At 36.5% G+C, this 27,710-nt stretch overlaps 1 protein-coding gene across 1 annotated transcript in view; it reads left to right on the top strand.

The window, feature by feature from the left end:
• LOC149539621 (bifunctional 3-dehydroquinate dehydratase/shikimate dehydrogenase, chloroplastic-like) overlaps window positions 1-27,710 on the top strand; it is a 54,532-nt gene that overhangs the window by 18,698 nt on the left and 8,124 nt on the right. Inside the window, exons 2-4 of the mRNA XM_089800850.1 lie at window positions 19,701-19,806; window positions 20,331-20,549; window positions 23,269-23,615. Of these exons, the coding sequence (XP_089656976.1) occupies window positions 19,701-19,806; window positions 20,331-20,549; window positions 23,269-23,615 (672 nt within the window). The remainder of the gene's footprint in view (window positions 1-19,700; window positions 19,807-20,330; window positions 20,550-23,268; window positions 23,616-27,710) is intronic.

Consider the following 27,710-nt stretch of genomic DNA (forward strand, 5'->3'; position numbering starts at 1 on the left):
TCTAAATATCTGACATTTTATTATATGAAGAGACATGCGACATGCATTTAGAAATATGAAGAGACTCGTATTTGGAAAATGAAGAGACTTTTGGTTATGATACAAAGTCTCTCAATTCAAGTTATATATGATTGCTTTGTCTAATAAGGTTGTAAGGTTGTATTGAGTTAGAAGTATTGTAGTTAGTCCTCTAGTATTTAATAAAAGATATATTTTTTGGTGTGGCTGGGTTTTTCACCTCAAGATTGAGAGTTTTCCCGGGATAAATTGTTGTCTTTTTTGTGTATTAGTGTTTTTTATTTTGTTTATCTTTAATTCTTTAAGGAAACTTGCAACCAAAAATATCACCGTTTTCGCATAATCTATAATAGATTTGAAATAAATAAACACTTAAAATCCACATGCAAGAGAATAGACAACATACCCACAAAAATGTGATGTAAGATATATCCTAGGAAACCCTCATTGAGGGGGAAAAAACCCAACTTCCAAAAGCATCCATCATCATGTATTATTTAGCAAAACACCGTTGTAATTCAACCATGAAAGCCTTCAAAGACATAGGTACAACAAAACAACCCATGTGAACAAGCATGAATCCACACATCCTATGCCATGCTTCCAACCTCCACAAATGCTACCTTGGCTAAGTTATATCTCCTATCTTGCACCAACAACTACCCTTGTGGTTGCTTTTATAGTAGCAAGCTCCCACAAAACCACAAAGTGGTATTACATAAACCATGTGCTACCTTACCCCCATTGACCCACATTTAATATTGGTCATTTAATTATTTTTCCCAATATTAAATAATTACATCAAATATCATCACTACAACTCATCAAGAATATTCCATGGGAATCTCTACATGTTGACATCCATCTACGTGCTCCTAGGTTCAACATTACATAATAAAATAAAATAATGGAATATAAACAATACCATGCAATGTGTGCAACACACATAATCTCAACAATTTATGGGCAAAACATTAACATCTTATACTTGTAATCTTCTCCTAATATTTGACACAAAGAAAAGTATGTCCTTCGGAAAACCTTAGAAATCCTCAGCTAGAAAAGGTTCTCTTTGATGGACATAACCTTGTTATTCGCTAATCTTTTTTTGCATATTGCCACTTCATCTTTCATAAAGTTTTTCTTCATCGACAATGGTTAACCTAGTGCCACCAACAAGATTTTTCTATAGGTCATCTTGACAATTTTGGTTTCATGATTATAATGATTTTTAAACACTTGAATTAATTCAACATCAACAAAAACATTGGGTACCACAAGCTTTGCTGAGTCAAATGTCCAAGAGTTTGAGGTAGGGACCTTGTCATCTTTGTTCTTACAAAAATACAAAAACAAATTCCTCCCACAAATAGGAATTGCAGAATCCCTACATCCTTCTAATTTTTCAGTGAATATAGTTTTTCCCCTGAAATACTCAAACCCAAACAATGCATCTAATAGAGATTTTTGGATGGGCCTCCTATAAGGGTCAGTCAGTCTAGGCTTGGTCTCTAAGCTTTCAGTTACTTCCTCCTTCATAGGCATTTTAAAACTACTGAATTTTAGCTCAGAGTGCAATGGAGTTCTTGTGGTTGCAGAATTCAAATGTCTTTGTCACAAAACTCACCTTTGTCACTTCTCCAACATCGAATGAAGAACTTAGACACAATTTGGCATTATAATGCCAACCTCCAAGCATCTTGTCTCATTTAACTCATGCATGCAAATTCACAACTTTGCTAGCTCCTCAAAATTCAGGCTCAATTGGCTGTCGTTGCTCCACTTAATTACTTCACCAATTTGCATTGATATTTTATGAGTTATTTTCATAATAGCGAAATAGCAATTAGAACCATTTCACAATAATCAATCCCTTCATGTCATGGGCCTTATGCAGAGTGGTGATGTATAATCACCCACTATTCACAGAATCACAGAATGTCCTTCTTAGGCTTTCCTTCATCCCAACAATTTGACATGTATCACTAGTTTGCAAATGTTTGACATCCTTTGTATATTTGGTTTTGCAAAACAACAATCACTTTTAGCCTTGTTGTTCTCAATTTTGATATCACAAAATTGGCAACCCTACACAATTTTCTCATGGATTTGTAGGCGTAGCTTCTATGTTTTTGATGTATTGGATAATGTGTAATGATCTCTGCTGGCTCACTCTAGACTATGCAGAAGAATAATTCTTTTTCTTTGAAAGTTTTATATTTTCTTGTGTTTTGAGATATATGATTTTGCAATTTTCAAAATATATAAATAACAATACTTTGAAATGCAAAGTAGATGATTATGATTCAAACTCCACTTTGTTTTCTATTATTCAGATTTGCTAATATCCACAAATGCCAAAGCAATTAACTTATTAATTGAAGAACCTGGTAATAAGGAACATCAATGCTGAAATCTTCTTGTTGATGAATGAAATAGAAATTGTCCTTTGTCAACACATGCAGGTCCTGTATGCTCAAACGCTGCCAATAAATACTGATCACAGCCCTCCAAATGTATTATGGTACTCTTTAAGTCTGAATGCAGTTGTTGGAAAACCCACGCTGTTCTTAAACTGTGAATGCCACCCTAATATGGCATGCCAAAACTATAAAATGGAGGCTGGTAATAGAAGAGATATAAACTCCATTGATAGTTGTACCTTCTCTCATCACTTAGCAGCAAAAGAATAATCCTTGACACAATTATTCTTTCAAACCTTGACTAATTTGGAGCAGCAGATTGTTGGCACCTCAATGTATGATGCAATAATACCATAAAAATGGTCTATAATAACCAAGGTTGCATGGGTACTCGTACCCACACCCCTGGCACTTGTACCCACATACCCAAGTACTGGGTACATGTATCCTAAGTACTGGGTACTCAGTGGAGAGCATCATAGCTAAGGACCTTGAATAATATTTCTGATTTTTTTTTTGGTTTTTTGTTTGCGTATCAGCTTGTTATTTATCAAGCTTAATTCAATATCTAATCAGTTTGAAACTTTGATACAATATTGATTAAAAATAAACTTTATCACTGTTCAAGTCAGAAGTTTATCATTTGCAATATGTCATTGTCATATGATTTATGATCTTCTTGTTCATGTTTAAAGTCTGACTTCTGTTATCATATATTATTATTACAAACATACAGAAAATCTGAAACTGAAAACAATACATGACATTAGCAAACTTTATCACTGTTCTTGTTTTAAAAAACCATTTCATGACTCATAATTTTAGATTTTCTATGAATATAAAAGTATAATTAAAAATAAAGTTTGATACCCAAGTACCCTCGTCCCCTATTATGAAAAATAGCCATACCTATGCTGGTACTGGTACCCTAAGTACCCCCATCCCCATGCAACCTTGATAATAACAGATAAATAGATAGACCAGGTAGCCGCTGAAAAGAACCACATGCCAGCAGTAATTTTGTTCAAAGAATCCAAGAATCACTTGCAATTATCAGAATTGCTCTCAGCATGTACTTGATCAGAAACACAATTTGTTGGCAATGAAGGCCAACTCAAAGTGCAAACTAGATTTGAGAAATCATCAAATTTTCCAAACCCCAGGCAGAAACCCTTCATCACTTGAATTTCATAAAATATAAACATCTTAGAATGAATTGCTTTCTCACAAAGCATTGCTTTTATAATAATAAAAGATGTCTTCTTCAAGACACCAAAAGCAAGTAGCTTCTCTCTTACACTTCTCACTAAAGAGCCTTCATCAATACACTTTTCAATTAGAAGCCTTCATTTAATAACTTTGAAATAACATTAAGTTACTCCCAAGCTAAAAGCTTCATGAAGACACTTTTCGCTTAAAAGGCTTCTTCAACACACTCTCAAAATAGCATTTCAAATAAGAGTTAGGATTATATTCCATGTGAATTAATGATTAATATCCCCATTAGGCGTCCAAAACCAATTAATGAAACTTATGCTCAATATATACCAGCGAAAGTGCCAATATCATCACCGACTAAATATAACGCCTAGATGCCTGCTAGAAATGGAAACTGCCATCACTGACTTACTACAAATAGTGATTCAATCACCATGGATCCTCTAAAAATCCTGCCAAACCACTATGATTACAATGATGGATTGCCTCACTGACTACTTGCAAATTATTAAGAATAAGGAACATTACAGTCCTCCCTCCTTGAGATTGCTCATCCTCAAGCAATTGCCGGAACCAAAGGCACACATTGATCCACCTGGATCCCAATGAAAAGTGTGTGTAATGTCCCTGACATCATTTACTAACTCCTATGATAATAACTCTATCTACAAAGCTATCCTAAACAAATTGTCACTATGCCAACGATGGCAACTCAACCAATCAGTAGTGCTAAGCTTGTCTCCACCTGGAGCCTTGTAAAATGATTATGATTCATACTCTACTTTATTTGCTATTATTCAGATTTGCGAATATCCACAAATGCCAAAGCTATAAACTTATTAATTAAAGAACTTGGCAGTAAGAAACATCAATGCTGAAACCTTGTTTTGTTGAATGAATAGAAATTGTCCATTGTCAACACGTGTAGGTCATGTAAGATCAAATGCTGCCAATAAATACTCATTGTAGCCCTCCAAATGTATGATGCCACTCTTTAATTTTGAATGCAGCTGTTGGAAAACCGACACTGCTCCTAAACTATGAACGCCACCCTAATATGGCATGCCAAAACCATCAAACGCAGGCTGGTAATGGCAGAGATATAACCTCCATTGGCAGCCGTACCTTCTCTAATTACTTAGAAGAAAAAGATTAAATAATTCTTGACACAATTAATCATTCAAACCCTGATCGACTTGGAGCAGATAATCAGATTTTTGACACCTCAATTATTATGGAGTAATACCAGAAAAATTGTCTGTAACAGAAGATAAACAAATAGACCAGTTAGCCGCTGAAAAGTACCACGCATTAGCAGTAATTTTGTTCAAACAAACCCTTCCATGAATCACCTTCGATTATCAGAATCGCTCTCAGAATATACTTGATCAGAAACACAATTTGTTGGCAATGAAGACCAACTCAATGTGCAAACCAGATTTGAGAAATCATCAATTTCTCCAAACCCCACACAAAAACCCTTCAGCTCTCCAATTTCAATAAAAGGTAAACATCATAGAATGAATTGTTTTTTCACAAAGCATTGCTTTTATGACAATAAAGATGTCTTCTTCAAAACACCTAAAGCAACTTCTCTCAAACACTTTTTGCTAAAGTGCCTTCATCAATACACTTTTCAATTAGAAGCTTTTATTTAATAACTTTGAAATAATAATAAATAACTCCCAAGCTAAAAGCTTCATGAAGACACTTTTCACTTAAAAGGCTTCTTCAACACACCTTTCACTCAAAAGAATTGCTTTTAAGACTTATGATTATTTTCCATGTGAATTAATGATTAATACTCCTACTAGGCACCCAAAAGCAATTTATAAAACTTAAACTCAATATACACCATTGAAAGTGCTAGTATCATCATTGATTGAATATAGTGCCTAGGTGCCTAGCAGAAATGGAAACCGCCATCTCCGACTTACTAAAAATAGTAAGTCGATCACCATGGACGCTCTAAATATCCTGCCAGACCAAAAGTATCACAATGATGAAATGAAATGAAAGGATATTAATGACGTCCACGAGACCACCGGTCTAAGGGACCAAAAGAACAACCAAGCAACTTGCTGAATTTTCTCCAGGTTCTTCCTTTTGTTGTGGAATTGTATTAGTAGATTCGTCATCTTATGTAATCTCACCTCCTCGAAAAGTTCCTTCATGTTGTTCACCTGTAAGTTGTCTTTGAACTTATTGTGAATATCTTTGTAAGCCGTACACTCCATCACAAAGTCTCCCTTGTTGTACAAGGTACATATTCTTTCTTCCCACCCCTCCTTAGGCACCTTGCATCTACCAGTTTCACATCATAAATGATGAGAGCTGGTTCTTAACTGGGCAATTAAAATTTTGGTCTTGCCTTTAAGTGTGGGTCCTAGATATTCTTTGTCTCCATGTTCCCCTGTGTGATTAAATTATTTGATGTGATATGCTTTTTTCCTACCTAACATATTAGTCCACATGATAGATCTGAATTTCTCTAACACCCATTTCTTTATCTCTATATTGGTGTTTGGGCATTCCTGTGGTTTAATGTTCCATTTGTTCTACCACTTGCTGTTTTGTTTCCTCTACGTTTTTTTCCTATGTTCTAGCTCCTCCCCAACCACCAGTTTAGGCCATCGATGATTGTTCATATTACCCGCTTTGTTTAAATAACTAAGCAATTGGATAATAGCTAATGCTTCAACCGAAAACATGCTCGCCTCCACTAAAAGGATCTCATAAGGCACCGTTGACTTGACCTTGAGGTTAGACGTAATGAGATGCTTTTCTATTCTTTCTATTTGCTGCTATTTATGGTTTGATACACTGTTCCCCCAAACTTCACAACCATAAAGAATAACTGGAACCACCAAAAGACCAAAGAGGGTCTTCCTAGTTTTCCAATCCCATAGTTCCACTTTATTGCATCTATTCTGAAGGAGGTAAGAGGCCTTCCATCCCCCCTATATTCTTTTAGATCTGCATGTCTCCCAACTTAGTATATAGTGGAAATCGTTTCCTAGATACTTGTATTCCTCCACCATTTCTTACATGTTGTCCTTGAATATGAATGTGTGTTGTAGTTTGTTCTTTTTCAAAGAAAAGATCATGAATTTAGTCTTAACACTATTGACTTCCATACCAACTTCCCAATAGAAGGTCTCTAAATTTTTAAGATGCTCTCTCAAACCTTGTGCAGATTTTGCAATAAGGATGAGGTCATCCGCATAAAGGAGGAATTTTATCACATATTCTGCTAGTTGCATGCCTTCTCCATTAGCCTTGTTTAGCCACTCTTCTAGCTTGTCAATGTATAGATCAAATAGTGTAGGGCACAAAGGACATCCTTGTTTGACCCCGATGTCGCTCCCAAAACATTCAGACATACCCTCTTTAGTTCTGATTTTTGCTTGAACCCACTCATATAGTTTATAAAGAGCAGCCCTATAATCTTTTGGTACTTCTAATTTTTCCATTGTTTGCCAAAGTTTATCCCTTGTTATAGTGTCAACAGCTTTCTTAAAATCCACAAAGCAGCAAAAAGCTTCCTCCCTCTATTTTTCCCACACTCTCTCAATGAGGTGCCTTAGAGTGATGCAATGGTCAATTGTGGAGAACTTTGGTCTAAAACCAGCCTGACCCTTTGCTCTTTTATCCTCTTTTTCTACCTAGTCATTGATTCTACGCTCTAACATGCTCCCAAAGAGTTTGCCTAAAAGAGGGTTCACCATGATGGACTAGCCTCACTGACTACCGACCAGTTACTAAAAATAGTGGACATTACATAATGTGTTGAGAATCCTTAAATTGACCTTTATTTTGCACATTTCATGCATCCTTTTTGAGGGTTTTTGTCAAGTTAATCATCTTATTGCTTGTTAGGACGAGATTTTCTACTCTAGTTGCAAGCACTTGATTTTTAACCTTCAAGTCTCATTCTTCGTTTTTCTTAGTTTTGTGTTTTCTTTTTAATGTTGTTTTTCCCTAGGATTGTAACCCTTGAAATTCTGCTCGTTTTGAGCTATCTTAGGCATCAAACAAAATTGTATAGCTCAAGTCATTAAGGAATTAAGCATGCTATAGGTGGGTTTTTTTGGCTTGATTGCATATCCTTATTAAAAGTCCCTCAAAAGTGGACTTTTTATTGGCAATTGCATAAAATAAAACGGTATTTACATGTAGGTTTAGAACCTCATTTTAATATTTCATATCATGTCAATGAGATTGAAATAGAGTTTTTGATGTATATCTAATGTAAAAGTGGAATTTTTAAGTTTCATTACATATCTCTTCATTAAAACTATAAATTACTTGTAAAATCCCTCAAAATTGAGCTTTTTATTGATAATTGTATGAAATAAAAATGTTATATACATGAAAGTGGGTGTAGAACTTCATTTTAAAATTTCACATCATTCTAATAAGTTTTGAGTATAGTTTTTAATGATTTATTAATGCTATGGTGGGCTTTTCAAGTCCTTTTGTATATTTTATCATTTAAACTATATAGTATATATCATAGTTCCAAGAATCACGGCGATTCATGCGATTCACGCGATTCGGCGATTCGATTCAAGCCAAACAATTTTTTGTGAATCGGTGAATCGAATCAGCGATAAAGGGTTTATGAAATAAGTTACTCACTAAATTTCAAGGGTTTTTTAAATTTTCCGATTCATGGCCGATTCGATTCCGATTCATGGCCGATTCACGATTTGATTCGGCCTTGCCGATTCCGATCCGATTCCGATTCTTGTTACTTTGGTATATATACATGTTAGTATAATAACATGGGATAGTTTTTATGCAACTAAGTGGGTTTTGAATCTTGATTCAACATTGCATGTCATCACATATGCAAGTCATCTCTTAAACTCCAATATCAATATATTTAAAATCCCAAGTCATCAAGGTGGGTTTTTTAAATGCAAAGAGTCATAATAAACTCACATTTATTAAACATATGTAAAATGAAAAAAACATATCTAAAAGGGTTTTAAAAGTGCATTTGTACATGCAAAGTGATTCAAAAAGCTCGTTAGTATGAACTTAAATTATTAAAGACTCAATGATGGCTTCTAAGAGCTGCATTTTGCAAAACCCAACTTGTCTAGGGCACGTTTTTGGCAAAAATGGCTTTTGCTGATGCAAATGCAAGCTATTACACTTGCAACTTGACCTAGGGCACAAAAACAGGTTTCCAGCTTGTTCTCTTCATTCAAATCCATATTTCTTTCTCCTTGGACACTGTTTTTGTTTACCAACGCATCTTGTATTAAGCACAAACATTTTCAGAATTGCCTCTTTAAATCTTGTTGCTAAACTTATGCATTTTGTTTCTCCATCATCTACACTTGTCAAGCTTTCAATCTTGACTTGAATATGCATACATTTCTCAACAAGATTGAGTCAAAATCTTTGTCTATATAATATCTTTTTGGAGATCTTTCTCTAAATATGAAAAACATTTGGATTTATTTTCAGATTTCTTCAAAGATTTTGGGAAGAGCTTTTCTCTTGTTTTCAAAGGTGGTAATTTTTTCTTGTGCAATTTTGAAGCTTTGTTTTCCATGTGTAGTATATATTTTAAAAATTGTAAGCCTTCCATTTCATTTTCAGATTTGCATATTTTTATTTTGTTGATGATTCTTCTTCCGTTTAAAATTCTCCAAGTGGCATATGCAAGAAGCTCTTCATTCTTGTATGTGCTGTCAGGATTAAAAAACCCGTTCTAAACATTGAGTTGCTTTCAAGAAGCAAATTATTTGTCTCACATGCAAGTGCGAGATAAAAACCCCCTTTTCAAACACATTACATACTCATTCCATGCTTCATTTTCTCACCTAAAGATTATTGTCCGCTCATATGTAGTGCCTCCAAAAAATCCCGTTTTTTGAGTTTTTCTCCCATTCAAAGAGTTGGTTATGCCTAAAATCCTTCACCCTTTGTTGCTCAAAGGGCTTCCACTTATAACCTATCCACATACTCTTCCAGATATGCAAAGTTCAAGATTGAAAGATCATGTTATGGCTTTTTCTCGAAACTCAAGAATGACCACATGATGTGGTCATACAAAGAAAGGGATGAGAGATGAAATGATTGCGGGCATAGAATGCTTTCAAGACTGAAATGGTCATGAAAATATGCTTTTCAAGAAACATCCATTCTGATACAAGATGACCAAGGATGCAGGTGTTTATCGCATAGGGTAAAAAGTTCAACACATGTATAACACGATTCAATTCAGAACAGGTACTTTGTTCATGTATGCACTTGTAGATTACAATCCAGTTATAATGACTACAATGATCTATCGATGATTCCAAAGTCCATCTCGGACGTGTACATATACCTTTCTGAAGGGGTGACTCAAGTGTCATGCGCCCGTTCGGATACTACTCTACCCGTTGGCTACATTATACATTTACCGACAACATCATCCCCCCCCCAAAAGAAAGGTCGTCTCCGGACGACAATGCAAAAAATTCATTACACAATTTCATTAACAACAAAATACATTAACTGACTAACTACAACAAGATAATTCTACTTCTGCCACATCACTTTCACGTTTGTCTCGTGCCTACACCCAACTGGTCTCCAAACCACGTTGCATCTGTAGCCTTTGCTAACACAATACTGTCTCCTTAGCTGACCTTGATAGCCACCTGTGCCGCTTTCTCTGTTTCCAACTCTTGGGTACACTGAGCCAAGTGTCGCCGTACTGCCTTCAACTGGATGATCAGCTCCTCTCGAGCTCTCTACGCATCCACCAAGACAGCCTCACGTCCAACACCTGCTCCAAGTGCCTCTAGTACACAGACACTCCATACCTGCAATAGCTCCAAGTCTTCACCAACTGGTCAGACTTTCCACGAATGATATCCACAACGACTGGGGGTCTAGGGGGCAACAATACAGGGCGGGTTTGAGGGGCAGCGCCCCTCACCGCCAAGACCAAATTAGCACTCCGAAACCCACACAAAACTGCATGGAACACACTATTTTTGTCTTTTTTTCCAATTCCACACTCTTTCTGGCAACTGCTTATGTCTACCCTTCCCTTTGGCATCATGCATTACTCATTCCGAACTATTTCAATCTGTCGTCGTGTTTTTTTTTTTTTTGGCTCTTCCACTTCCTCTTTCCTGTAGACTTGCTTTGTGAATTGGCTACAGCAATTCCTCTTCCTTTCCTGATACCCTTCGTCTCTGGATATTCTTGAGTATTAAAGGATAGATGAAGTTATTTCAGATGAATACCTTCTTTTCCTTGTGGCTTTATTCTGGTCACCACTTAGTACGATGGCGTTTTAGTGTCTTGAGACCGTACGGTCTTTTTCACTTTGCCCTCAATCCGTATAGACAAGCTGTACAGTCTTCTCATGCTATTCCTTGCTTATGTTCTAGGCCGTACGGACATCAATGATTCTTTGTGTTTCGATTTGCCTTAGGACCATACGGTCTTCCTCTATATCCTTCACTATTCCACCGTACGGTATGATTTTTTCACTAGAGGTTGTATGTATGGCTTATTCCCTTCGCATTGGTCTTGTACTTATATGCTGTACAGTACGGTATGGTTTAGTACGACTCCACTTTATAAACATCAGTACGGTATGGTCTAGTATGGCTCCACTTTATTCAATTTACAGCACAAGTTCTTTTGGGGCCGTGCGGCTATCTAGGGGAGCCGTACGGTCATTGAACTCCTACTGTTCTTTTCAAGGCCGTACGGCCTTTTTCTCCAAACTTTCTCTTATTCTATGACTTTATTAATTTTGCTTCTCTTCTATATAGTCTCTGCGAAGGCCGTACGACAGACTTCTGCTCCCGATTACTTTAATATTTAAAATTCGCCTCTTAATACATTTACTTTATGCTTCATTTTATCACTTCATACTTTTACAGTTTACCACTTGACATTTAAAACTATATTTGACTTTAATATTATACATATATACACTATTTACAGACATTTTTTCTATGTTCAATTGTTTTTCCGCGGAGGATCCTTTCTTTCCCTGTATATTTTCAACTTTGATCCATTTACGGCATCTGGTATTTCTTTTCCGTCCAATGTCCACAATTTAATTGCTCCGTTATACCCAACCTCCCGTATCTTGTACGGTCCAACCCATTTAACTTAAAATTTTCCAAGCCTTATTTCATTTCGTCCATTATACTTTAGTACTAACTGACCAGGTTGAAATCTGTTTAATTTTAAACGCTTCTGACGCCATACCTTCCACTTGTTTTGTGCAACTTCCGTGGCCCATGTTGCATAGTTCTTATTCTTTCGGTACGACCGCTTCCGTACGAGTACCGCACTTTCGATTAATGGTATCCGATGGACACATAGTTCTGGTGGTACTCCTTTTAAGTCCTTATACGTCCAAGCTGCCGCCTTCAATATTAGGTTCCAATCATCTCCTACAAGAATGTTCTTCGGATTCTTCTCATCACCCAAGTTCATTGTTTTCACTGTTGACTCTTCATACTTTATTGGTTTATCTTTACTGAACGTATGGGCAGGTGTTTCATCCACCTACGCTTTGCCCTCCTTCAGTTCATTGTACTCCTTCGGAAACTCATGGCCTTCTTTTCCTTCCTCAATACTCAAAATATTGCAGCTCGAAAAGACCTCATAGTCTTCCATTTGCCAGTGTAGCAGTCCATTCATGGAATCTAAGTCGTCATCAGTTGACCCTCCTTCCAATCTTAGCACCCCTTCATCATCTGGTTCCATCCTTTATTTCCCTTTGTCATCATTCTTGCCTTCGCCTTCTGAGTCCGACAACGCTGCTTCTTCTCCTACCATCTGTGTATGCAAATCGATTATAAATCTCCTACCTCCTTTCTCCATTGATAGAGTATTCCTTTTCCAATCATGCTTTACCTTAGCTTGCACCAACCACCCCCGTCCCAGGATGGTGTCGTACCCTCTTCTCTTTAATGGAATGACTACAAAATCCAGTAAAAATGGTTGTGTCCCAATTGTTACAGGCTGTGCCATCAAAGTGCCCAAGGGTTTTATCCCATGTTGATCTGCTGTAAGTAACTGAAAGGTGGGTGGCCATAGTGTTGGTTGTCCAAGTTTTTTCCAGATATCTTCCGATAGCACGTTCACTCCTGATCCTCCATCTACTATTCTATCTGTTAGCACCGTACCCAGAATGCCCATCTCCACCACTACTGGGTGTCTACCTGTCGTAAGGGCTAATAACATCGGTTTTGTTGCTGCTGCTGTGGTTGTTTCCTTACTATCCTTTGCTTCCTCCATCACTCTCGGGGATGGTGTCATATTTATAATAGTCGTACGCAACTGTGGCATGGTGAGAAGATCATTTAATTTAATTGGCACTTCCGTTTGCATTATCTGTTTCACCATGTTTTGTTCCGCCAAGTTTCTTTTCGGAGTTTTAGCAGTGTCTTTTACTTGTGACTTCTCTGCTTTCATCTGCTTCTCTATCTCTGTTCGGGCTTTTTGTAACCTCTCCTTCTCTTCTTCCGCATTCGGATAGTTTGCCTTCCTTGCTTGCTCCCGTGTGATCACCAACACATTCTCATTACTTGTTTCAATACTTAATAAATTTACGCTTTGCTTTGAACATTTTGAATCTTCATGGTCCCCTGGACCACACCATCTGCACAGTAGTTACGGCGCCTCCTTCGTAGTATAGTCCCTCGCGAAGTGACCCCAAAGATTACATGCCCGACACTGTATCATCAACCGTCCACTCACATCATATTGTATTCTACTCCGGCCTGCATTGTTATTGTTATTGTTTCCACCCCTTTTGCATCTATTATTATTTCGATAGCCACTTGAAGTTGCATCATTGCCCGCGTTGTTGCTATTGTTCGGCGCTTCCTGCGTAACACCTGCTGGTGTCCCTTTGCTTTCAATTTAAACGGGCACTCTTTCAGGGAATGCCCCACCACTTGGCAGATGTCACAAAACTGCTTCTTCGGGCATGAACCCTTCGTATGGCCGTCCTCCTTGCAATCTGTGCACGACAGTTCTCCTTTTACTGTATCTGGATTCTTTTTCAAAATTTTGAATTCTTTCACCATCTGCAGCATGTCTTTCTGTAGCGCTTTCACCTTCTTGTTCGATTCCTCATCACTACTACTACTCTCCAAGGATGAATCATTCGAATCAGAGGACTTATGTTTCTTCTTCTTACTCATCTTCTGTTCGCTTTCCAAATCCATGGCACGAGTATACGCATCGGTGTACGATGCCGGTGGTACAATCTTCATTTTCTTTTTAAGAGCCGGCCGTAGCCCCTCCACGAACTACCGTTTTTTCAACCTATCCGTTGGTTGACTCTCCATCTTTTCGATCAATTCTTTCAGTCGCCTGGCATAGGTTCGGATTGTCTCATTCTTTCCTTGTTTGGTGCTGTAGATTTCTGCCACTATTTCATTATCATCTCGGAGTAATCTGAATTCTGCTATAAATTCTTTTTTAACATTCTCCCATGTATTAAGTTTCTGAGGACTAGTATCAGAAAACCAATCTATCGCCACACCCCGTAGGGTTGCTGGAAATTGTCTTACCCAATCATCCTAATCCGTCACACCATTTGCCGTCCATATGGTTTCACATGTTTTACAATGTCTGATAGGGTCTGTTGAACCATCACTGTGAAACTTGGGTAACTTTTCTTTAGGTCTAGCCATCGTTACTTGTTTTTGATTCTGAGGTACTTGTTTACCGGCGCTGTTCTGAGCTCTTGCCCTGTTCTGGACTCCCGTACTGTTCTGTGCTCCCGCGCTGTTCTGAGCTCCTGCGCTGTTCTGAGCTCCTGCGCTGTTCTGGACTCCTGCGCTGTTCTATGCTCCCGCGCTGTTTTGGCCTCTTGCACTGTTCTGTGCTCCTGCGCTGTTTTGGTCTTCCGTGCTATTCTGGATAATAGTCTTGTTTCCAACAACTGCATTGTCTGGTGAAGTCTTCAAGTGACGTTCTATTCTTCGCCTGTATCCCTTCATCCGGTGTATCAAGAACGAAGAGATCACTCCACGCTCGTGCTCCCTCGGCACTCCGAGCCGTGTGAGTTGCTTCCCTTCCGTTCGGACACTCTCCCCTCGGCAGATACAAGTTAATGAATTCCTCCCTTGTTTCCTCCACCAAATTCAAGCGTTGTCGAGTTTCTTCCAGCAATTCCTCGGCACTCCTCAGCCTACTAGGTGAGTGCACTCCCTCTGTCTATGCCTCTTCACCCCTTCGGTGCCCCTCGGCAATCTGTTGAAGTATCTGTCGGCGCTCTGCTTGCTGTGTTAAAATTAAAATTTCTTTTGCTGTACTTAGTTCATTCTTATCTTTCACCTTATTCTGATCTTTGTTTGGAAAATTCGGCATTAATCTTCATATCATTCGTTCGTTCTAGGTACGTCTGGCAACGGTGCCAAATGTTTACCGCATAGGGTAAAAAGTTCAACACATGTATAACGCGATTCAATTCAGAACAGGTACTTTATTCATGTATGCACTTGCAGATTACAATCCAGTTACAATGACTACAATGATCTATCGATGATTCCAAAGTCCATCTCGGACGTGTACATATACCTTTCCGAAGGGGTGACTCAAGTGTCACGACTACTCTACCCGTCGGCTACATTATACATTTACTGACAACAACAGGTTCCTATTCCAAATCAAAATGCTTTCACCAAACCAGAACACATCAAGCATCGAGCATCTTGTAGTAGCATGGAGACCAAAAAAGGATGATGTAAAAGAAACTATCTTATTAGGCACTTATATGTTCATCATGTATTTGTAATTTGTATTTGACAAATTGTATGTAATATAAAAACAAGATTTAATTGAATGTGATAGAATCACATGCAAAATTTCTTCATGTAATCATGTTGTAATTGCTTTAAGCCTTGTAGCATTGAATAAGTCAAAGTTAGTTAGTTAGTTAAAGAATAAATCAAGATGGTGGAGGGTTTTCCCCTACTTTCCCAGCTTTCTCTCCACTCTTTTCCTATATAAAGGACAAAGCTCATTGTAAATAATCATTTTTTGATAATTCATGAAATTTTTGCTAGCTTGTATTTGCATTCAAAGACTTTGAGCTTAGATGTAAATTGAATTGCTTTCAATAAAAGGGGCAACTTGTTTTCAAACTTTGTGTTGATTCAAGGTGTTATGTGACAACATTTTCTAGATGCTGATTTTGAGTTTTGGAGCTTTTCTTAAGAGGGATTTGAATTTAATTGTGCAAACTTTGAGCTGCCTATTGCATTCAGAGCCATTATGAACTTTTGAAGACTTTGTGCTACAGGAGGACAAATTGTTATAATTGGTAGTGATTGTAATTACTAGATCTAAAAACTTTGGGTTTTACTTGTAGTTATTTTGATTAAATTTGAGAGTGTCTAGTAAGAGACTATGGGCCTTACTAGTTATTCTACTTGAATCTCCATTCAAGACAAGTTCAAGAGACTTTGGGTTCTTGTATTTTTTTACAAAATACATAAGTAAACAGTTGTCTCTGGTGTTTTTCTTTCATCAACTCTGGAGCTACCGCTATTATTGTAGCAATAGTTAGCTTTTGTTAAGTTGAAAGTTGTAGGTGTGTATGAATCATTTCTAAAAAAAAGAGGAAGTGATTAAGAACCACCCTTTTGTTAATTTCAGTTAGGTCTTTGATTGAGGCCACCTATGGTAAGAAGGGAGCCTCTCCTATTGCCGAGAGGAAAGATTTATCTCACTATATGGTTGCCTGAAGGCACAATTTTGTAAGGTGTGGTCTTAGTGACAAATTTTTTAGCCAACAAGCCTATTTTAATGTTACATGGCCTATTAAAGCTCCAAAAGAGTACATGCAGCTCTTGTGGGCCACAAGGTCCTCTCACAATCAAAATCTCTACAAAAACAAGTAATTTATGTTAAAAGACTGCAAATGCCAATCAAACAATGGTGAAACCCAATACACATCCTTCCTTTGTGTTAGAAATGCAATATAACTAAACTATTCAAATGATATAAGTTATGGCTCACGGAGCCAAGCAACAAACTAATTGGAAACTACCAACTTAATAACCATTATGTTCAAATACCTAGCCAAAGACTTATTCAACTGAAGCTTCCATCTACTCTATCAAGTCCATGGTTGACTTTTCATACCCACTCTCAAGGGCATGTGATGAGTAACAAGAAAGTACTTGAATGATTAAGATAGAACAAGAAGGTTCTCACAGTAAAGTTAGATACTTACATGTTAGTGAAATGGGATTATAATTCCTTCAATGCCTCATATACAACCTCTAAGGCAGCCTAATAAAGCTTAACTATACATACCAACACAAGTATAAGACGTTAAAATCTATTTAAGAAACACAACCCAAAAGACATAATGCCTGTTTTCATGTTCTTCAATTGCAAGATCTTGAGCTGAGAAAGTACAATTAACACAGCAAACGTGACACTCATAAACCAATAATAATACTGATGGCCAAAATAAAACAGCAAAATCATGCATACTGGATTTTCAAACCCATCACACACCACAATGAAGACTATGCCTTTTTAAGGTGCAATATTAAACAGTAAGCAATGTCAAAGCAGGTGGTTTGAATGGTCTCATTGGGTCTTTCTGATGTTTACACTTTGTCTCAGTGAAGTTGATCTCCCTCATGACGCTCTTCCTCAATTCTTGTTATGTCTCTAGCACACATGTAGGAAGGAGAATGAAGGTATTCACATCCATGAATGAGATTGTTCTTCATAATCAAGCATACTTATCATTGACTTGGTAGCTGAGCAGCATAAATTAGTCATAACAAGAAATAATGAAATTGAGAAACAAATTATATTAATGACCATGAATGGCCAAGGATAGGTGAAGGGAGTAGAGTGTGTAATTGTTACAATAACAAGGAACTATAGCAAAAAAGTGGCCCTAGAGTGAAAAGCAAACACAATAAAGTAAAAAAGCAAAAAAAAAAGCAAAGAAATAGACACATGGGAGTTATTATATTTTTAGTGGCCAAATTATTATTAAATCATTAAATGGCTTATTATAAAGTTATAAGTTAATTTTATAATTTCACTTAAGTTAAGGGGTGAGTCATCATTGGAAGGGGCCATTTATTTAATTGATTATATGCCTAAGTCAAGTATTAAATGTTACTAAAAGAGTTGTGTTGGAAAGTTTCAAGAGTTGAGTTCTTTTGGAAAGCTTTCACAGTTTATGAAGTTGAGTTCTTTTGGGAAACTCTTATCAACAAGGGATTATAAATATGAGTTCATTGCAAAGGAAAAGACATTTGATTATTTGATTATCTTATTTGCTTATTGTCTTTGTGACATTCCTAAAGGTCTGATTTTTTATGCCCTTGCTGAAGTATACGGGTTTGAGTTTGATCATCTTCCACTGCTGAAGTATAGTGGTTTGATTTGAGGGTTTGAATTTAGAGATTCCTCTTCCTGTATCTATTGTGGTTGAGGGGCACTTGTTTTCTGAGGAATTTGGAATCAGATTTATGTATCGAATCTACTGCTGAGGCATAGTAGGTTATTACTAGCCTTGTTAAATCTGAATTTTAGTGTCTTCCTTTTGTATTTGCTGTGACTAGGAAGACTTTGCTAGTGACTGAGAAATTAATTGCAATCGTTCGTGCAAACTGTGGAGTTCGAACTTGCAATTTGAAGTGTTCAGAATTGGGGTTTGGTGTGGATATAGGGTGACTGATTTAAATGCAAATTCTGGAGCGAATTTCTCTTGCATTCCGAGTGATTCTGTGATTGCAGAAAGCGCCTAAGTTCTTCTATTGTTAGGCATTTATCATTTCTGTTCTGAGGGTGAAATAAATCTGCAATTGAGGCATTACATTTCCAGCTCTGGCATCACAGTTAGCTGGGGTTCTGGGTGGCATTCCAAGTCCTATTGGTGACTGAAAATTGTTACAGCTGGGCAGTTATTACAGATTAATTTCGGGACCTTTCTTGACGTGACATTCAGCCCTGCTGTGGAACTGGAAACAGGTCAAGCAGCCGTAATTAATGTCCCTGTTTGACTGTTGGAGATACTGGCTGCTACAGTGCCATGTTTGGGTGAATGGTGGAATCCTGTGTTCAGTCCAGAGCATGGTCTAATGCTACAAATTGGGGAACTGTTTCTCACCAATCAGGTTTCTTCAAGCATTGTTTGCAAACTTTTCTATCGTTGCAGTGTAAGTTGGTGGCTAATGAATTGTAAATCTAATAAACCCATTGCAGCAGTAATTTGTGAAAATCTTCAAATTGCAATGTATTCAGTTTGGCATTTAGCTGTGGTTATTTTCAGTATCTCATTTGCTTCATCACTAAATTGGAGTTGCATTCAGTTGATTTGCAAATAAAAATTAGGAGTTGAAATAAGTGGAGGAAATAAATTTGTAAGATCTTAATTCTAGAATAATTTGAAATCTATTAATCGGTGTAATTAGTTGTAGCAGTCATTCACATATATCAGTATTGTGCTTAGTTTCTTGAAGAGTTCATAAATTTAGTAGCATGAGCTAGTTGGGTTCATTATAGTGGTATCAAAGCTTGCTTGCAAAGTGTTTGACGAAATGTTAAACAACTGAATTGAAAAGGAATTTGGTGGTTGTCGAAGTTATAACCTGATAGAGTTATTACAAAAATGCTCAAATATTTTAATTTAATAATAGAAATAGTAGTTTCTGAATGTTTTTGGGTACTACAATTGCTCAAGGTGAGGAGGGAATGACCTTCTCCAAAAAACAGGCACCTGCAATAATTTTGGTTATTCTTATGTGAGTTTGAATGTTATTTTACATTTTATAATAGAATTTATCATACAGACGCAGTCACCAAAGTCCATACAGTTCACACACTGCTCTGTAAGTGGTTGTCATTAAGGGGAAACTACACTTATAGTGTAAAATAATACAAAGTAACAAACTTTAAGGTTTTGCACACAATGTACTCATGTCAACTGTCTTCTCCAATTTACATTAGGAAAATTACCTTGAGAAATTTCTCTAACATCCTCATTTCAACCTTTGACATGTATTTCAGACCAAAATCTGAAGGAGGTAATTATGAAGGGGATGAAAAAAACCGTCTCAATACACTGAGCCTGGCATATGATCTGGGTGCTGACTATATTGATGTGGAGCTTCAGGTTCTAGTACTGTTAAAGCCAAAATATTAACCTTAAATGATTACTTCTGTTTACTTCTAGTTTCTACTCTTAAGTGTTTTTCTTTGAAAAATGCCATCTTGTTCACAATGGATTATTGTTTTTAAAATGCAATGTTATCTACAAGATACATCATTTATTATGTAATAATGCATTATTCCATTTTCTTCTAGATAAATCTTTGGGCCATACACAGAGCCCTTGCAGATAACAAAATTCACCATTTCTCTTGTTAATCTGTAATTTTGTACATTATGAGTGACCCATCTAGATAGGCTGAAGCATTTTTGAACTTTTGAACATGATGTTAAAAATGATTATGAAAGGAACTATTAATCTCTCTTAAACATAGGAAACAGCATTTTAGTATGCAATAAAAATGAATCAATTTATTTTCACATTTCTATTTCCCTTAATATTTTTTGGCTCGAAATTGATCAGAAAGATATAAATATGTGAAAGTCCTCTGCTTGTATATTATTCATGGTGCTTTGAACTGTATCCAGGCAATGGCTCCTTTTGTAAGTCAAAGGAGCGAAAAGAATTCACAGAATTGCAAGATCATTGTTTCAAGCTATATCAATGGGAGCACTCCATCTCCTGAGGATCTCAGTCATCTTGTTGTACAAATGCAGTCCACTGGAGCTGATATTCTGAAAGTTGTTACTTCTGCAGCAAACATTACTGATGTATCTCACATCTTTAAGCTGATTCCCCACTGTCAAGTGAGTTTGGAGGCCATTGGACAATAGAAACTAGTCTTCTATCGTCACTTTCTGTGTGAAACTTAGTGAGATATGTGATAGTGCCAACAATACTGTTTCTGTAATATCATAATTAATTTATTGATCTTGCTTTATCTCGTGGATAATGTTGGCCTTGCCAAGTAGCTATATCTTTTTATTATTTCTATTGCATGTGTTATATTCCTTCATTGAACTTCCTTTCCTTCTGTCAGTACACAACTTTCAAGTTCTGTATCATTCCTCTAATTTGGGATTGCTTACTAATTTTTTAATAGAATAACTTCAAGTTTGAATATTAGTTCCAACAACACAAGGACACTAAATTTTACATGTGATATTAGCATGCAGACTGGATCTAGAGTAAACCTCTAGGAGTTTATCAATGCTGGTGCAGATTGGAGTGATGACCATAAAAAATATATTGTTGATATTGTTCAAGTTTTTAAAAATGAGTTCTTGACTACATCAGAGAAAGTTTAATTGCTCAGTCACAATACTATATTTGAGTAGACTAGATCTCATGAAACCGGAACCTGATTGGTCTAGATTGAGTTAAGACCATCACAAAACCATGCCTTGTGGACAAGGGTTTTCCTTGATTCATTGCTGAAAGGAATGACTAATTTGAGACTCCAACTTCGTTGCTATAAGGAATGACTAGTATGAGACTCCAACCAATCCATCTCCACCTCCCAAGCATCAAACAAGAGAAGTAAAGTGCTAAAAATACTTTCTATGATTACTCAAAGTTATTTTCACCATTACATTTTATATTTTTCTCTCAACTGATTTGCTTTTTGTCTAGCCACTACACCTTACAGGGGTAAAGAGATTTCAATCCTACAACTTGAGGAATATTTATCAAACCTTTCCATCACACACATTTGACAATTTTCCATCGATCATAATCATCAAGGTCACCATCCATGGGCTGTGTGCCTATTTTTCATGCCTGTATTGATGGAATACCTGACTAGTCATTCATTTTATCTCTCCTGCAATTCATTTTGGGGACTGCAGGCCTATCTCAAGCATGTCTCTATCTATGAGATTGTTGGTCCATCAATCCTACTATCATCCTCTTTGGCCTGTCTTCTATGTCTCTTTCAGTCGTGTTACCATCCAGGAGGCTGTGTTCCTACCTGAAGGATTCCTCCATTCATAATATCTTCGCAAATGATTATGCCCTCATCTATAGGAGTATTGGCCAAAGATCTAACCACCATTCCTATCTGAACTGTTGGTAAAGAACATTGCAATGGATATTCCAGTCAGGAACTTAACTCCAAAGGTACGTCTAGTATTTCTCAAACTTAGAATAATTTGGGTAAATTCAAGAGTAAGCTTCACATATTAGAAATAATTTGTCTTTCAGTCAACTTTCTGTTGCAGAAAGTCAATGCTGGTATGCTAGGATCATTGCTGCAAAATTGTCAACTCAAACTACTGTAAAATCTCAACTCAACAAGTAGTATGCGTGCTTAGTCAAAACAGGCAGAATTTGATTAAAAGGGTATCAAGGGTTTTAGTCAAAATACTCAGAACCCTCAATTCCCTGCTTTGTTTCCTTGGGAAATGCACTGGGCATTTGAGAAGAGAATTTTATTTAATTCTGGTCAATCGGGTCTTGAGTTAAAACCTATACATTTAAATTAAATGTAAGTCAAATTGGTTGACTGTTGATATCAGTTAGGCTGGGCAGCCTTCCAATAATGCCTGACTATTCACACTAGCTGGAAATTTACTGTAGGCTGTTGAGGAAACTTGGGCAACTAGACCATGTAAATTAAGCAACATGTCACATAATTTAAGGACATAAAGCATACAACTCAAACAAAATGAACATCAGAAGACAAATGAATAGTGTTTTTCCATGTTTGACTTGCCTTGACAGGTTGATGTTCTCAAAGGTAACAAATTTTGAAAGTGGATGTTATTGTCACGTCATGAATGAGTTTTTGAGGTCATACGATATTGTGCTTCCTTATTGTAAGTTAAATATCATTCCTATTTAATGTCTTAAGGTTGTCCTTTATTTTCTTGAAAATGTAGCTAATAGTGCCTTGAAAATGTGATTAATGGTTTCAGTATGAATGCTTAGAGTGAACTATATCACTCTCCAAGAAAATGAGGAGGGTCAACTCTTATTTGTGGTGATGTTTTTTCACCAAATTTTAAGTTTATTTTAATCTTTAGTTTGTTGATTTCAACTTGAGTCCAAGTTGCATTTTAATAATAAATGAAGATCAGTGACTTTCAGACATTTACCAAAAATTTGTACACTATACATGCTACTTTGCACACACCCATACACACACTCTCACACATGCATATGGAAAGCTCATTATATTGCCTCGCTATAGACTGTAAGTTTGGTTTTCTGAGCATAGCTATATGAAAACTTTATTGCTAGAAATGTGGAAATATGCATTGCATGGGTCATAAATAATATTCTTGTTAGCCATATTACATAATTGGTTTGGTACTCTATATCTGAGAAAGTAGACGGCCTGTGCAGTGTGTATAGTTTTTGGAATATGCATGTATTTTGAAGAATTCAAAAGAAATGATTATTAAATAGTAAATACTCTTCATGATGGGAGCACCTTACATCCTTTCCACTGCAAATTGGAACCTTTTAAAAGTCATTTCTCATCTTATATTTTTAGTGGTACTGACTTCTATTTTCCTTGCACAGATCCCAATAATTGCATGTGTAATGGGTGATAGAGGACTAATAAGTCAACTTCTAGGTCCCAAGTTTGGTGGATACCTCATATATGGGTCAATTGGGTCTGGGAAGGATTTGATACCCGGACAACCAAAACTAGCTGATCTAATAAACATTTACAAAATTGGGCGTCTGACTAGAGACACCAAAGTATTTGGAGTTATTGCAAATCCAGTAGGCCATAGTAAAGGTCCAGTTTTACACAATCAGGCATTCAGAGAAACAGGATTTAATGGTGTATATGTACCACTTCTTGTTGATGAACTTTCAGACTTCTTGAAAGTTTATTCTGCACCAGATTTTGCTGGTTTCAGGTAATCGTTTATTTCCTTGAAAGAAACAAAAAATTGTGTTGAGAAAGCTTTCTTGCCTCTATGTAAAGAGTTCATTGTAAATCTCTTTAATTTGAATTACATTTTTTCCTTTCCCTAAAATATTTGTTTCGATAAGTTTAGTGATAACGATGGCTACAAATAATACATAGAGAGTTCTTCATTGCACTTATCTTTTGCATATATGATGTAATATTTATAATATAACAGAATAATTGGGGATTAACTTTTTATACATTTTTTTTCAGTGTATGCAAAGTTCCCAAATTAGGACTAATTTCTTTGTGCAGAAACAGTTAATATTTCTTCTACCAATAAATTAGCCAGTTGTAAATTTGATTTTACAAACAGATAAAGGACTTGATGCACACAATATAACACTGCTTGTACCCATCCTTGGAAAACACATACAACTCATAAATAACAGTTATCTAAATCTAGCAATTTAGTTTATTCACTTGATATTCTCCTATGGTGATTGGTAGAGAATTCCTGATGTCATCAGTACATTACCCTTTAGGACACATCTGATTTGTCATTTATGAGATATCGGATACTAAGGGTTTAATTTTTTGTGCATACTTGATGCCTAATGGGATGCCAAACTATATCTCACCCAAATGAGAGTACTTGTCCAAAATTCTTAATTGTCAAACTCAAATGCCTTTAAAGCATGTGCATACAGTATAATGGATCACAGATCATCACTATTCTCCCAAAACATATCTACTTGGATGACTTTATAGACTTAAATGCTCAAGGTCTCTATTTTTTTGAATTTTCTTTATAAGATCTGTTCTGTGTATACTAAAGGTCTGATAGATTCACAGATAGAGTTCAACAAAGTGGCCAGATTAAGGGCTGCCATCTATTGAATGGACAATTTTTTTTATTACCAATAGGTGTAATGTCCACCATTGAGACCATACCTTCTTTACCTTAAAATTTCTAATTAGGGTTTATATTTGCAACGGAGAATGACAACTTGTTCCTTACTAAGGGAATACTAATTCCCAATGATTCACATACAACACTGTGCATTGAAACTATATTATATTAAGAACAATCACTGATTTATTATACATTTTTAAACCCTAATTCCTTGCTCCTCCTAATCACCAACCCTAAGAAAGATGGCAGAATTACTTTGCTCCGGCACAAAAATAGAATACAAGAAACCTCCCTCAAGGGTTTTAGTATTTACACATATTGAGACTCTCCTGACATGTGACTGAATTACTCTGCCACTCCCTTCACAAACTCCCTATCTTCTAAGTTGTATTAGAGAGTGATTAAAGAATTGGCTCAGGATATATTAATAATAATATCCTTTATATCACAAATAGAAGTATAAATGCAATGTCTCTAACAAGTATAGATGCAATGTCTCTAACCAGGACTTGCCTAAGTTAATGAATTTATAAAGTTAAGTCCAACATTTGATACCATTTGTGCAATTAACATATTTCCTCCCAAATTTCCCAATTCTCTCCCTACTCACCAACCTTAAGAGAGATAAAATCATAAGAGTGTGTTTTCCTGTGGAAGCTAAGAAATCCTTTGCAAGTAGACTCCTTCAAGGGGTTTGTGCTGCATATATACATTACCTATTTTGGGGCTACATCCTCAAGGTCTTGTGATATGTTCTTACCCCTATCTTGAAGTTTTCCCCTAAATTGCGTGGCATTACTCCATCCTTGAAAAACCAACCTATCCTCTTAATGGTACAAATATTTGTCTTACATATTAAAGATATACACATATATAATATATCATAATTACAATCCTAATTCTATTTTTTGTTATATATATATATATATATATATATATATATATATAAAGTGCTATCAAAGGGGATAGCTCCTTTTACATCACAGACATACATATTTTCCTGACTTAAGACACAAATTGAAAACAATCTTGACTCAGATTCAAACAAAATCATCCTGTAAGAAACTTGTCCCGGTTTGCCAGAAACTACCACCCAGATAGCTCCCAGCACATGCTCCATGGTATTGAAAAGTTGATGGCATTTTGCTTGGCTCAACTTGTTCCTGCAAAGATAGCAGATCCTAAAATGATGTGTCATTACTTCTTTGTTTCACTACTTCAACCACTTCAAACCTGTGTAAATAGCCAGTGAAATGGTTTCGAGGATCTCTCATCCACTTGCTTGATAAGAGACTGCCAGTTAAGATACTGCAGTTCTTATCGAATGTAAACTTTAACCTTTCGGACTGGTCGGCTGGAAATTCCTCTGTCAACTGCAGAAGCTCTTCATTGGGACAGAGACCAAATCGGTTTCTTCAGCACCTAGATCTTTTCCAGGATTTGCAAAGGCTGTTATTTTACCATTGAGCTTGTGCCTTCTTGCTTTTGGTACCATCTTGGATCCTTGTTTTGATGGGACATGGCAGATCAAGTCAGAATACCTTTAATCTTCTTAAATGCTAGACCCAAGGATGGGTGATTCTACCCAATACCAACATGGTCCGAAGAAACACCGCTGGACAGATCATCCACTAATATTTTCTGTAGATCACTCCACTTATCAGCACCAAATATTCTTTCCTCACTGCTTTTTGTGCAGACACCCAAATTTGCCATGTAGTCTGCAGCCCTGTTAGCCTCTCAGTAAGCATGTGAGATTTTTTAACGAGGGATCTGATTTAGGTAACTCATAATTCCCTTCACTGATCTTTTTAACTTCCAGTTGGCAATGGCTTCATTTTTTACAGCATTAATTATGATCTACGAATCAGCTTCTATATCTAGTGAGTCAACCCTTCACTCAACACAATATTTCAGCCCCCTACATGGAGCGGTTGCTTCATCCTCGTTGTTGGTGGCTCTACCCAGGTATCCATAGATTCGTCCACCGACTCTCCATCACTGTTTCTACAAACAACCATACCCAGCCTCACCGTGGTTACTGCAGAATCGAGCAATCTTTTTTGGGATAAGAACATCCATGAATCCTAATATCTACAGCAGTCACGTGAATCAGAGTATCTGAATAAGCAACCTTTTCATTATTGCAGACTAATTCTATACTTATGATATGTGTTGGTAGACATCAAGAAGTATGAATTAATATTTGAGGGAACTCTACATCAATAAGAGACCACCATGGAGAAGTAAGATACATTGTTCTGAGAAAGGCATTATATTCTAAAGAGTTGAGAATTGATAGTCAGGGATATGTATAAGATCATTCAATCGTTATTTAACTAATTCAAGAGCTCTAACATTCGAAAGTCAGACCAGATGTTGAAGATCCTACAACTCAGATACATAGTAGATTACTATATTTATATTGATATTATATATCTCTTGCTCTTACATATGGAAAGACATCTAGAATCAATTGAATGAGACTTTTTATCAGACCTTGAGATTGATCTTTGTATCTAAGGATTTGAATATATGGGCTGCAAACCCAAGATGATCTTCCACACTTACACCATTTAAGTTTATAACAAGGAAGCAAATATTCGCACATAGCATATGGTTACCATCTAAATTCATCTAGAACATAATTTTACCGAGAGGAAGTCTCTTGCAGTGTAAATCATTCGAAATCAGCCACAAACCTGAATTATTACAAGTGAAGACATTACAGTGCTGCAGTATCTCATATATGTTGTACCACATGCAGTGATGCTGTAACAATTACAAAGTATTTGGAGCAGAACTCACAACCGCATATGACTGAAGTGTTTTATGAAGCATGATTAGTGATGCAAGAGAAAATGCAGTGGGATTGGTGAACATGCAGCATGATTTGTGGGTAGGATAATGTCTTGGAAGATAGCAATGGATACTGCAAGTAGTTAGGAGTGTTATGTTGGTATAGGCCACTGCTAGTGAAAAGCAAGTAGTGGTAGTTATATTGGTAACATGTATGTGCATTGACTGTTTAAAAATTGTAGCTATTGATTCATAGTCTTTGGCAACAATAGATAGTACAATTTGATTATCCACATGGCGGTATCATACTTGGAGGTTTGTGCTATGTTGATGTCATGTATGGTTAGATTCTAGTTACATGACTTGGAATTTCACGAGTCAGTAGAA

Source organism: Cupressus sempervirens, chromosome 9 (genome assembly GCF_028749045.1).
Source record: "Cupressus sempervirens isolate cs-2001-9-10 chromosome 9, ASM2874904v1, whole genome shotgun sequence".
NCBI lineage: Eukaryota > Viridiplantae > Streptophyta > Pinopsida > Cupressales > Cupressaceae > Cupressus > Cupressus sempervirens.